The following is a 14,387-nucleotide window of genomic DNA, read 5'->3' as shown; positions in this document are numbered from 1 at the left end:
AGAGGGGCAAGTATGAAGTCTGTTGGGGATGAGAGAGCTTGGGAAGTGAGTCAGTTGTTGTTCGCTGATGATACAGCGCTGGTGGCTGATTCATGTGAGAAACTGCAGAAGCTGGTGACTGAGTTTGGTAAAGTGTGTGAAAGAAGAAAGTTAAGAGTAAATGTGAATAAGAGCAAGGTTATTAGGTACAGTAGGGTTGAGGGTCAAGTCAATTGGGAGGTGAGTTTGAATGGAGAAAAACTGGAGGAAGTAAGTGTTTTAGATATCTGGGAGTGGATCTGGCAGCGGATGGAACCATGGAAGCAGAAGTGGATCATAGGGTGGGGGAGGGGGCGAAAATTCTGGGAGCCTTGAAGAATGTGTGGAAGTCGAGAACATTATCTCAGAAAGCAAAAATGGGTATGTTTGAAGGAATAGTGGTTCCAACAATGTTGTATGGTTGCGAGACGTGGGCTATGGATAGAGTTGTGCGCAGGAGGATGGATGTGCTGGAAATGAGATGTTTGAGGACAATGTGTGGTGTGAGGTGGTTTGATCGAGTAAGTAACGTAAGGGTAAGAGAGATGTGTGGAAATAAAAAGAGCGTGGTTGAGAGAGCAAAAGAGGGTGTTTTGAAATGGTTCGGGCACATGGAGAGAATGAGTGAGGAAAGATTGACCAAGAGAATATATGTGTCGGAGGTGGAGGGAACGAGGAGAAGAGGGAGACCAAATTGGAGGTGGAAAGATGGAGTGAAAAAGATTTTGTGTGATCGGGGCCTGAACATGCAGGAGGGTGAAAGGAGGGCAAGGAATAGAGTGCATTGGAGCAATGTGGTATACTGGGGTTGACGTGCTGTCAGTGGATTGAATCAAGGCATGTGAAGAGTCTGGGGTAAACCATGGAAAGCTGTGTAGGTATGTATATTTGCGTGTGTGGACATATGTATATACATGTGTATGAGGGTGGGTTGGGCCATTTCTTTCGTCTGTTTCCTTGCGCTACCTCGCAAACGCGGGAGACAGCGACAAAGCAAAAAAAAAAAAAGAAAAAAAAAACAATTAAAAATAAAGTCTCAAATGTTTCACATGCAGCAGTACTGGGTACATTTATTTACATTGCGTACATATACAGTAACATTTAAAAAACTAAAAGACTTCAGCGCAAAGATAAGTATCTAAGATCTATTAAAATCTGAAATTCAAATACTGACTGGTTCAAAAGAATTTTGAATGGAGATCTATTTATTCAGTATTCATATGTTATCTAACATTTTGGATATGGGCTGAGGTTGTGTATGAATGATCCAAGAGGATGTGTGTCCCTGATCTACTCCATGAAATTGGAAGCAGAATTAATAATGACAAACTAGAGATCTAACGAAAATGTACTGTATGTGAAATATTTCATAAACAAAAAAATGTGTATTGAACAGGAAAAAAGTGGTTATGCTACATACAATTATCCACATTACAAAAGTCTTTTGAAATTCAAATATTAGGAGTGTAGTGAAGATATGGATACATGGACATACTTTTGGGTTTGGATGTGGAAGTATGAAAAATTTAAAGGTGGGAATATGGTCAAGCAGGTGTAAAAGACTGAGATGCACTTACATATGCAGTTGTAACATTGGAAGTACATAAATGAGAAGGTGGGACCAGGAAGGTATGAAGATGGGACTTAAGAGGGTTAGCATTTTGGAATATTTGACTGTCTTTTGATCTTTATCTTTTGACTTTGTATTCTCCTTTTTCACATCTCTTTTCATTACTTCCTTGGACTTTTCAATTACATATTTGACAACAGTTGTCCTCTCAAAGTTTAATCAAAACAGTCTCATTTGTCTTTAATAATAACATCGTCATCACCTTCATCATCACAGTCACCTTCTGACTGATTTATTTCTACCCTAAGAAATTACCATCATCTGGTTCCATATATAATAGAATCCTACAAATCCATTTTTTCTGTCATAACCTGTTACTCTGATAAAGGAGGGTAATGCAAACTCAATCCACATCCTCTACATCTATTTCAAAGACTGATGTCTCTGCTAACTTATACTACTTGTTACAAGTTTACATTCACTGATTTAGCAAATAATACTGAGAAAGAGTAACAACAAAGGAAGGAAGAGAAAGAGAACAGAAAAAGAGGTGCAATAATAACAGAAATAATAATACTTTTTTTTATTACGACACTTAATTGCCATCTCCTGTGTCAGCGAGGTAGCGCAAGCAAACAGATGAGGAATGGCTCAACCCACCCACATACATATGTATACAAATAAACACCCATACACGCATATACACATACATATACATTTCAATGTATATATAAAAAAATACATACACAGACATATACATATATACACATGTACATATTCATACTTGCTGCCTTCATCCATTCCCAATGCCACCCTGCCACACATGAAATAACATCCCCCTCCCCCACCAGCGAGGTAGCGACAGGAAAAGACAAAAAAGGCCACATTCGTTCACACTCAGTCTCTAGCTGTCATGTGTAATGCACCCAAACCACAGCTCCCTTTCCACATCCAGAACCCACAGATCTTTCCATGCTTTATCCCAGACGATTCACATGCCCTGGTTCAGTCCACTGACAGCACGTCGACCCCAGTATACCACATTGTTCCAATTCACTCTGTTCTTTGCACACCTTTCACCCTCCCATACGTTCAGGCCCCGATTGCTCAAAATCTTTTTCAATCCATCCTTACACCTAAAATTTGGTCTCCCACTTCTCCTCATTCCCTCCACCTCTGACACATATATCCTCTTTGTCAATCTTTCAGCACTCATTCTCTCCATGTGTCCAAACCATTTTACACACCCTCTCCTGCTCTCTCAACCACACTCTTTTATTAACACACATCTCTCTTACCCTTTCTTTACCTACTCGATCAAACCACCTCACACCACACAACCCTTTCTGTAGCCCATGCCTCGCAACCATATAACACTGTTGGAACCACTATTCCTTCAAACATACCCATTTTTGCTCTCAGAGATAATGTTCTCTCCTTCGATATGTTCTTCACCACTCCCAGAAACATTGCCCCCTCCCCCATCCTGTGACTCACTTCCACTTCCATGGTTCCATTCACAGCTAAGTCCACTCCCAGATATCTAAAACACTTCTCTTCCTCTATTTTTTCACCATTCCAACTTACATCCCAATGAACTTGTCCCTCAACCCTATTGAAACTAATTACCTTGCTCTTATTCACATTTACTCTCAACTTTCTTCTTTCACACACTTTACCAAACTCCATCACCAACTTCTGCAATTTCTCAGCGAACAACAACTGACTCACTTCCTAAGCCCTCTCATCCCCAACAGACTTCATACTTGCTCCTCTCTCCAAAACTCTTGCATTTATCTCCCTAACAAACCCATCCACAAACAAAGTAAACAACCACAGAGACATCACGCATCCCTGCCACAAACTGACATTCACTCAGAAACAATCACTTTCCTCTCTTCCTATTAGTACACATGCCTTACACCCTTGATAAAAACTTTTCACTGTTTCTAGCAACTTACCTCCCATGCCACATACTCTTAAAACCTTCAACAAAGCATCTCTATAAACTCTATCATATGCCTTCTCCAGATCCATAAATGCTACATATAAATCCATCTGTTTTTCTAAGTTTTTCTCACATACATTCTTCAAAGCAAACACCTGATCCACACACCCTCTACCACTTCTGAAACCACATTGCTCTTCCCCAATCTGATGCTCATTACATGCCTTTACCCTCTCAATCAATACCTTCCCTTAGAATTTCCCAGGAATACTCAACAAACTTATGTCTCTGTAATTTGAACAGTCACCTTTATCCCTTTGCCTTTGTACAATGGCACTATGCATGCATTCCGCCAATCCTCAGGCACTTCACCATGATCCATACATACAATGAATATCCTTACCAACCAATCCACAACAGTCACCCCATTCTTTTATAGATTCCACTGCAATACCATCCAAACCCACCGCCTTGCCCGGCTTCCATCTTCTGAAAAGCTTTCACTACCTCTTCTCTGTTTACCAAACCATTTTCCGACCCCTCTCACTTTGCACACCACCCGAATCATAACACCCCACATCTGCCAGTCTATCATCAAAGACATTCAGCAAACCTTCAAGATACTCACTCCATCTCCTTCTCACTTCAACACTACTCGTTATTACCTCCCCATTTGCCCCCTTCACCAATGTTCCCATTTGTTCTCTTGTCTTACACAGTTTATTTACCTCCTTCCAAAACATCTTTTTATTTTCCCTAAAATTCAATGATACTCTCACCCCAACTCTCATTTGTCCTCTTTTTCACCTCTTGCACCTTTCTCTTGACAATAACAATAATAATAATAATAATGATAATAATAATAATAATAATAATGACAGGATTGGATGAAGGCAAGCAAGTATGAATATGTACAAGTGTATATATGTATATGTCTGTGTATGTATATGTATGTATATACTGTTAGGTATATGTATGTACATATTGTTAGGTATTTGTGCGTATCCGGGCATTTAAGTATATATATGTGTATATGAAAGGAAGGGCCATTCTTCGTCTGTTTACTGACATGGGAAACAGGGATTATGTATAATATATAATAAAAACAGTCATAATAATTAAAATAACAATGTGAAGATGTAAAAGTTGCACCATGAAAATAGAATGAGAAGAAAAACAAAGACAAGACAAAGAAGGTGCATAATATATATTCTCCCCACTTTAAACTGGGGTGGGATAATGTCCATGATGAGATCATCATATTCAAACTGACCTTTTGTGAAGTTTTAGGGTCACTCTTTGAAACTACAACTCCAATAGTGACCCAGTCTCCCTCTATATCTCCACCTCGTAAATGCAAGTTAATAGTGGACATGCGAACCATCTTTCGTCCTTCCATCCTCTCACGCATCACATCTCCAGACACTAATGGATTACTGCAAGCAAGAGTGTAAAAATTCATAAATTCTAACGTGATCTGAAGCAGTTACAATTTTTTTCAAGATATACAATACTAAGTGAAACATACAAAGCCTTACAATATATAATTATCAAAATACAGGAGGTAAAAATATTCATATGGTCACAGCACATACTGCTATTGTGCTAAAGGAATGCATTCTTGGAAAAGTTTCTACTTTACAAATCCATCTCTTTTCCAAACTATCTATCTATATCTCTGAAGCCAATTTTCTCTGGGAACCCCCATCACAGTAGTGGCCACAGCAAAAGAATCTCTACTCTTTTCCTGTCCTTACATGCCTTCCTCACATGCACCATTCCACACGCTCCAATCCAGTTGGATTCGTAATGAGTCAGTGCAAAGCAAGCATGAGCAGGTCCAAACCTAACAGCCAAACTCACACTCAGGATCCTTTAGCAAATATCAAATGCAGATGGGTTTTTACATGCCAGAAAATGTGCACATGGCTAATCCCCAAAACATTTTGGAATATTCTACATTTGCTATACTATATCTACTGTTTGATGCAGCAAATACAAACTACTGAATACAATTTCTGAAGAAATGAATGTTTCCATTTGAAAATGTTAATAAGCATGGCCTCAATTACTAGATGGATGACTATGAACACAAAGAACTGTAATCAACATTGGCTACATAACCAACTGATAACTTTAAACTCAATTTAAGTTGTGCACAGATATTGTGTTAATCCCTTTTATGATATGACACAGAAGTTTGAGTCGACAAAATGAAGAATGGACTAACAGTGGAAAGATAAAAAAAAAAAAAGAGCTGAGAAATTAATATATGATAGAGGCATCAAAATAGCAAAGCAAAGAAAATTAATAAAGGAATATTGAATGGGACTATTAGCAATAAGGTGAAAAAAAAAGAAGGAAAACTGAGCTTCAATGCAAGAACAGACTAAGGTCCATATAAAACCTTCCAATGTTTAAGATAAGGGTGTTTAAGAGAAAATACTTCAGGAATTCTACAATAAGGAAATTCTTTATTAGCTGTGGATAAAAAGATGGCTCTGAGAGCTGGCTGCTTGTGTGCCCACACCACAAGTTTCACACAATACTTGGCAGGCTGATGTGTTACATGATTATTGCGTGGTCGTCAGCAATTCAAGGGTGTGTTGTTTTGATACCTGCTTCTTTCCCTACACATCAAAGCTTTGGAGCTCTATATCCTCTCATGTCTTACCCAATAACTATGACCTTGCACATTTCAAAAGACACATTTTTCACTTTCTCAAAAAAAACTTCATTACTTACCCTTCTCTTTTCTTTTTCCATTTCATAATTCTCTCTATATTTCAATTAAAGCCTGGCCTTGACGTGGACCTTCATCCATGACTGGAGTCTTCGACAAAAAAATTAACCATCCCACCAGCATTTAATTTTCACAATGGTCTGCATGCACTTATACAGCTTATTCCTGCAGAATCTTTATCTTTTGTATCTCTATAAACTTCTCACATATATTCATTTAATGAAATAAAACACAACTTACATAATTCTAATTCCTGAATACTGGTCCACTGTAACATTTTTGTCACAGTCTGTTAAAGAAGTGGTGGTTCCTTTCAAAGAAACCAAAGATCCATCGGTTTTCTTCCAGCCTGAGCTCTGTTGAGATTTTTCCTTAACTCTTGCCAGTATTTCATCTTTCCTGTCATTACGAGGTTGTCCTGACTCACTAGAGATACGCTTCTTAATTTCACGTCCACAGCTGTTGTATCGTTGCTCAAAAGGGTTCCTGTTGTCTTCTTCATCTTCAGAATCTGTATCACCTGCATGTAATTCAGTCTTCTTATTAAGATTATTGTATAGCTTTGATTCTTCCTGAGCAGACAAAGTTCTCACAGTACGCTTTGGTTCATGGGTAACACTGGTTAATTTAGTAAACTTTTTGCTTGCCGATTTGTCCTCTGAGTTAAGTTTTTTCTTTTTTGATAATTGTTCACGAAGATGCTTCATACGTTCCTCCATTAGCTGCAATTCTGCTTCAAGAGGATCATCAACTTCTGTATCACTTTTAACATTCTTTTTCTGTATGTTATCCAAACCTGTGAAGCCTGATAGCACAGCATCAAATTCTGACTCTGCAGTGTCTGAGGCTGTAGGTTGGTCTTCATCATCTGACAAAACCAATCCTAATTCTGCTATACTGGCATCTGTGACCTCTGCACTAACGGACTCTTCTTTCATTACATCCTTAGAATCATCTTCCAACATTGTAGTAAGGGTGTTTAGGTCCCCCTCCGTTGTATGGTTCTCTGTTGCTGTCCAGTCCTCATCCAAAAGAGCAGTTAAGGAGTCCAAATCGTATTCTGTAATGAAAGGATATTAAATGCTTTCAGTTGGTCTACCGAAATAATGCCTGAATAAAAAATCAGATAATACAGAATTACAAATCATCAGAAAGATACAAGGTACAAAGCCATGGATGTAATACAAAAGTTTGCACAAGATTTTACAGCTCAGTGTTAAATGATCACAAAGGAAAATAAGTCACCAACCACACCAATTATATCATTAACACAAAGAGGATAGGGGAGAAAGAATACTTCCCACACATTCCTCACGTGTCATAGAAGGGAACTAAAGGGGACGGGAACAGGGGGCTAGAAACCCTCCCCTCCTTGTATTTTAACTTTCTAAAAGGGGAAACAAGAAGGAGTGAGAGTGCTCATCCTCCTCGAAGGCTCAGATTGGGGTGTCTAAATGTGTGTGGATGTAACCAAGATGAGAAAAAAGGAGAGATAGATAGTATGTTTGAGGAAAGGAACCTGGATGTTATGTCTCTGAGTGAAACGAAGCTCAAGGGTAAAGGGGAAGAGTGGTTTGGGAATGTTTTGAGATTAAAGTCAGGGGTTGGTGAGAGGAAAAGAGCAAGGGAAGGAGTAGCACTACTCCTGAAACATGAGTGGTGGGAGTATGTGATACAGTGTAAGAAAGTAAACTCTAGATTGATATGAGTAAAACTGAAAGTGGATGGAGAGAGATGGGTGATTATTGGTGCATACGCACCTGGGCATGAGAAGAAAGATCAGGAGAGGAAAGTGTTTTGGGAGCCTCTGAGTGTGTTAGTAGTTTTGATGCATGGGACTGGGTTATAGTGATGGGTGATTTGAATGCAAAGGTGAGTAATGTGGCAGTTGAGGGAATAATTGGTGTACATGGGGTGTTCAGTGTTGTAAATGGAAATGGTGAAGAGCTTGTAGATTTATGTGCTGAAAAAGGACCGGTGATTGGGAATACCTGGTTTAAAAAGAGAGATATACATAAGTATATGTATGTAAGTGGGAGAGATGGCCAGAGAGCGTTATTGGATTATGTGATAATAGGTGTGCAAAAGAGAGAATTTTGGACGGTAATGTTCTGAGAGGTGCAACTGGAGGAATGTCTGATCATCATCTTGTGGAGGCGAAGGTGAAGATTTGTAGAGGTTTTCAGAAAAGAAGAGAGAATGCTGGGGTGAAGAGAGTGGTGAGAGTAAGTGAGCTTGGTAAGGAGACTTAGTGTGAGGAAGTACCAGAAGAGACTGAGTGCATAATGGAAAAAGGCAAGAGCAAAGGACGTAAGGGGAGTGGGGGAGGAATGGGATGTACTTAGGGAAGCAGTAATGGCTTGTGCAAAAGATGCTTATGGCATGAGAAGCGTGGGAGGCAGGCAGATTAGAAAGGGTAGTGAGTGGTGGGATGAAGAAGTAAGATTATTAGTGAAAGAGAAGAGAGAGGCATCTGGACGATATTTTCAGGGAAATTGTGCAAATGAATGGGAGATGCATAAAAGAAAGAGGCAGGAGGTCAAGAGAAAGGTGCAAGAGGTGAAAAAGAGGGCAAATGAGAGTTGGGGTGAGAGAGTATCATTAAATTTTAGGGAGAATAAAAAGATGTTTTGGAAGGAGGTAAATAAAGTGTGTAAGTCAAGAGAACAAATGGGAACATCAGTGAAGGGGGTTAATGGGGAGGTGATAACAAGTAGTGGTGATGTGAGGAGATGGAGTGAGTATTTTGAAGGTTTGTTGAACGTGTTAGGTCATAGAGTGGCAGATATAGGGTGTTTTTGGTCGAGGTGGTGTGTGAAGTGAGGGGTTTAGGGAGAATAATTTGGTAAACAGAGAAGAGGTAGTAAAAGCTTTGCGGAAGATGAAAGCTGGCAAGGCAGCGGGTTTGGATGGTTTTGCAGTGGAATTTATTGAAAAAGGGGGTGACTGTGTTGCTGACCAGTTGGTAAGGATATCTAATGTATGTATGACTCATGGTAAGGTGCCTGAGGATTGGCGGAATGCATGCATAGTGCCACTGTACAAAGGAAAAGGGGATAAAGGTGAGTGCTCAAATTACAGAGGGATAAGTTTGTTGAGTATTCCTGGGAAATTATATGGGAGGGTATTGATTGAGAGGGTGAAAGCATGTACAGAGCATCAAATTGGGGAAGAGCAGTGTGGTTTCAGAAGTAGTAGAGGATGTGTGGATCAGGTGTTTGCTTTGAAGAATGTATGTGAGAAATACTCAGAAAAGCAAATGGATTTTTATGTAGCATTTATGGATCTGGACAAGGCATATGATACAGTTGATAGAGATGCTCTGTGGAAGGTATTAAGAATATATGGTGTGGGAAGAAAGTTGTTAGAAGCAGTGAAAAGTTTTATCGAGGATGTAAGGCATGTGTACAAGTAGGAAGAGAGGAAAGCGACTGGTTCTCAGTGAATGTTGGTTTGCGGCAGGGTTGCATGATGTCTCCATGGTTGTTTAATTTGTTTATGGATGGGGTTGTTAGGGAGGTGAATGCAAGAGTTTTGGAAAGAGGGGCAAGTATGCAGTCTTGTGGATGAGAGAGCTTGGAAAGTGAGTCAGTTGTTTGCTGATGATACAGTGCTGGTGGCTGATTCGGGTGAGAAACTGCTGAAGCTATTGACTGAGTTTGGTATAGTGTACGAAAGAAGAAAGCTGAGAGTAAATGTGAATATGAGCAAGGTTATTCAATACAGTAGGGTTGAGGGACAAGTCAATTGGGAGGTAAGCTTGAATGGAGAAAAACTAGAGGAAGTGAAGTGTTTTACATATCTGGGAGTGGATTTGGCAGTGGATGGAACCATGGAAGCGGAAGTGATTCACTGGGTGGGGGAGGGAGCGAAAGTTCTGGGAGCGTTGAAAAATGTGTGGAAGGCGAGAACATTATCTCGGAAAGCAAAAATGGGTATGTCTGAAGGAATAGTGGTTCCAACAATGATATATGGTTCCGAGGTGTGGGCCATAGATAGGGTTGAGCAGAGGAGGGTGGATGTCTTGGAAATGAGATGTTTGAGGACAATAAGTGGTGTGAGGTGGTTTGATCGAGTAAGTAATGAAAGGGTAAGAGAGATGTGTGATAATAAAAAGTGTGTGGTTGAGAGAGCAGAAGAGGGTCTTTTGAAATGGTTTGGTCACATGGAAAGAATGAGTGAGGAAAGATTGACAAAGGATATATGTGTCAGAGGTGGAGGGAACGAGGAGAAGTGGGAGACCAAATTGGAGATGGAAAGATGGAGTGAAAAAGATTTTGAGCGATCAGGGGCCTGAACATGCAGGAGGGTGAAAGGCGTGCTAGGAATATAGTGAATTGGAACAATGTGGTATATCGGGGTCGACATGCTATCAATGGATTGAACCAGGGTATGTGAAGTGTCTGGGATAAACCATGGAAAGTTTTGTGGGGCCTGGATGTGGGAAGGGAGCTGTGGTTTTGGTGCATTATACATAACAGTTAGAGACTGAGTGTGAACGAATGTGGCGTTTGTTGTCTTTTCCTAGTGCTACCTCGCACGCATGCGGGGGAAGGGGGTTGTCATTTCATGCGTGGAGGGGTCGCGACGGGAATGAATAAAGGCAGCAAGTATGAATTAATTACATGTGTATATATGTGTATGTCTGTGTATGTGTGTATATATATATATATATATATATATATATATATATATATATATATATTTTTTTTTTTCATACTATTCGCCATTTCCCGTGTTAGCAAGGTAGCGTTAAGAACAGAGGACTGGGCCTCTGAGGGAATGTCCTCACCTGGCCTCGTTCTCTGTTCCTTCTTTTGGAAAATCAAAAAACGAGAGGGGAGGATTTCCAGCCCCCCGCTCCCTCCCCTTTTAGTCGCCTTCTACGACACGCAGGGAATACGTGGGAAGTATTCTTTCTCCCCTATCCCCAGGGATATATATATATATATATTTTTTTTATATTTTTATTATACTTTGTCGCTGTCTCCCGCGTTTGCGAGGTAGCGCAAGGAAACAGACGAAAGAAATGGCCCAACCCCCCCCCATACACATGTATATACATACGTCCACACACACAAATATACACACCTACACAGCTTTCCATGGTTTACCCCAGACGCCTCACATGCCTTGATTCAATCCACTGACAGCACGTCAACCCCGGTATACCACATCGCTCCAATTCACTCTATTCCTTGCCCTCCTTTCACCCTCCTGCATGTTCAGGCCCCGATCACACAAAATCTTTTTCACTCCATCTTTCAACCTCCAATTTGGTCTCCCTCTTCTCCTCGTTCCCTCCACCTCCGACACATATATCCTCTTGGTCAATCTTTCCTCACTCATTCTCTCCATGTGCCCAAACCACTTCAAAACACCCTCTTCTGCTCTCTCAACCACGCTCTTTTTATTTCCACACATCTCTCTTACCCTTACGTTACTCACTCGATCAAACCACCTCACACCACACATTGTCCTCAAACATCTCATTTCTAGCACATCCATCCCCCTGCGCACAACTCTATCCATAGCCCACGCCTCGCAACCATACAACATTGTTGGAACCACTATTCCTTCAAACATACCCATTTTTGCTTTCCGAGATAATGTTCTCGACTTCCACACATTCTTCAAGGCCCCCAGAATTTTCGCCCCCTCCCCCACCCTATGATCCACTTCCGCTTCCATGGTTCCATCCGCTGCCAGATCCACTCCCAGATATCTAAAACACTTCACTTCCTCCAGTTTTTCTCCATTCAAACTCACCTCCCAATTGACTTGACCCTCAACCCTACTGTACCTAATAACCTTGCTCTTATTCACATTTACTCTTAACTTTCTTCTTCCACACACTTTACCAAACTCAGTCACCAGCTTCTGCAGTTTCTCACATGAATCAGCCACCAGCGTTGTATCATCAGCGAACAACAACTGACTCACTTACCAAGCTCTCTCATCCCCAACAGACTTCATACTTGCCCCTCTTTCCAAAACTCTTGCATTTACCTCCCTAACAACCCCATCCATAAACAAATTAAACAACCATGGAGACATCACACACCCCTCCCGCAAACTTACATTCACTGAGAACCAATCACTTTCCTCTCTTCCTACACGTACACATGCCTTACATCCTCGATAAAAACTTTTCACTGCTTCTAACAACTTTCCTCCCACACCATATATTCTTAATACCTTCCACAGAGGGGGGCCAGAAATCCTCCCCTCCTTGTATTAACTTTCTAAAATGGGAAACAATATATATATATATATATATATATATATATATATATATATATATATATATATATATATATATATTATCCCTGGGGATAGGGGAGAAAGAATACTTCCCACGTATTCCCTGCGTGTCGTAGAAGGCGACTAAAAGGGGAGGGAGCGGGTGGCTGGAAATCCTCCCCTTTCTTGTTTTTTTTTTCTTTTTTAATTTTCCAAAAGAAGGAACAGAGAAGGGGGTCAGGTGAGGATATTCCCTCTAAGGCCCAGTTCTCTGTTCTTAACGCTACCTCGCTAACGCAGGAAATGGCAAACAGTATGAAAAAAAAAAAATATATATATATATATATGTATATGTTGAAATGTATAGGTATGTATACGTGCGTGTGTGGACGTGCATGTATATACATGTGCATGTGGGTGGGTTGGGCCATTCTTTCTTCTGTTTCTTTGCGCTACCTAGCTAACATGGAAGACAGCAACAAAATATAATAATAATAATAATTATCTTTTTTTTATTATACTTTGTCGCTGTCTCCCGCGTTTGCGAGGTAGCGCAAGGAAACAGACGAAAGAAATGGCCCAACCCCCCCTACACAAATGTATATACATACGTCCACACACGCAAATATACATACCTACACAGCTTTCCATGGTTTACCCCAGACGCCTCACATGCCTTGATTCAATCCACTGACAGCACGTCAACCCCGGTATACCACATCGCTCCAATTCACTCTATTCCTTGCCCTCCTTTCACCCTCCTGCATGTTCAGGCCCCGATCACACAAAATCTTTTTCACTCCATCTTTCCACCTCCAATTTGGTCTCCCACTTCTCCTCGTTCCCTCCACCTCCGACACATATATCCTCTTGGTCAATCTTTCCTCACTCATTCTCTCCATGTGCCCAAACCACTTCAAAACACCCTCTTCTGCTCTCTCAACCACGCTCTTTTTATTTCCACACATCTCTCTTACCCTTACGTTACTCACTCGATCAAACCACCTCACACTACACATTGTCCTCAAACATCTCATTTCCAGCACATCCATCCTCCTGTGCACAACTCTATCCATAGCCCACGCCTTGCAACCATACAACATTGTTGGAACCACTATTCCTTCAAACATACCCATTTTTGCTTTCCGAGATAATGTTCTCGACTTCCACACATTCTTCAAGGCCCCCAGAATTTTTGCCCCCTCCCCCACCCTATGATCCACTTCCGCTTCCATGGTTCCATCCGCTGCCAGATCCACTCCCAGATATCTAAAACACTTCACTTCCTCCACTTTTTCTCCATTCAAACTCACCTCCCAATTGACTTGACCCTCAACCCTACTGTACCTAATAACCTTGCTCTTATTCACATTTACTCTTAACTTTCTTCTTCCACACACTTTACCAAACTCAGTCACCAGCTTCTGCAGTTTCTCACATGAATCAGCCACCAGCGTTGTATCATCAGCGAACAACAACTGACTCACTTCCCAAGCTCTCTCATCCCCAACAGACTTCATACTTGCCCCTCTTTCCAAAACTCTTGCATTTACCTCCCTAACAACCCCATCCATAAACAAATTAAACAACCATGGAGACATCACACACCCCTGCCGCAAACCTACATTCACTGAGAACCAATCACTTTCCTCTCTTCCTACACGTACACATGCCTTACATCCTCGATAAAAACTTTTCACTGCTTCTAACAACTTTCCTCCCACACCATATATTCTTAATAATAATAATAATAATAATAATAATAATTATAATAATAATTTTTTTTTTTTTTTAATTTTCCAAAAGAAGGAACAGAGAAGAGGGCCAGGTGAGGATATTCCCTCAAAGGCCCAGTCCTCTGTTCT

At 40.7% G+C, this 14,387-nt stretch overlaps 1 protein-coding gene across 1 annotated transcript in view; it reads right to left on the bottom strand.

The window, feature by feature from the left end:
* The window catches only part of Mcm10 (minichromosome maintenance 10 homolog), a 95,890-nt gene that overhangs the window by 71,364 nt on the left and 10,139 nt on the right, over nt 1-14,387 (bottom strand). The window contains exons 2-3 of the mRNA XM_071687941.1: nt 6,520-7,339; nt 4,810-4,972 (exon numbers count right to left, since the gene is read on the bottom strand). Coding sequence (XP_071544042.1) covers nt 4,810-4,972; nt 6,520-7,339 — 983 coding nt within the window. The remainder of the gene's footprint in view (nt 1-4,809; nt 4,973-6,519; nt 7,340-14,387) is intronic.

Source organism: Panulirus ornatus, chromosome 44 (genome assembly GCF_036320965.1).
Source record: "Panulirus ornatus isolate Po-2019 chromosome 44, ASM3632096v1, whole genome shotgun sequence".
Lineage (NCBI taxonomy): Eukaryota > Metazoa > Arthropoda > Malacostraca > Decapoda > Palinuridae > Panulirus > Panulirus ornatus.
This window is presented reverse-complemented; position numbering and strand designations above follow the sequence as displayed.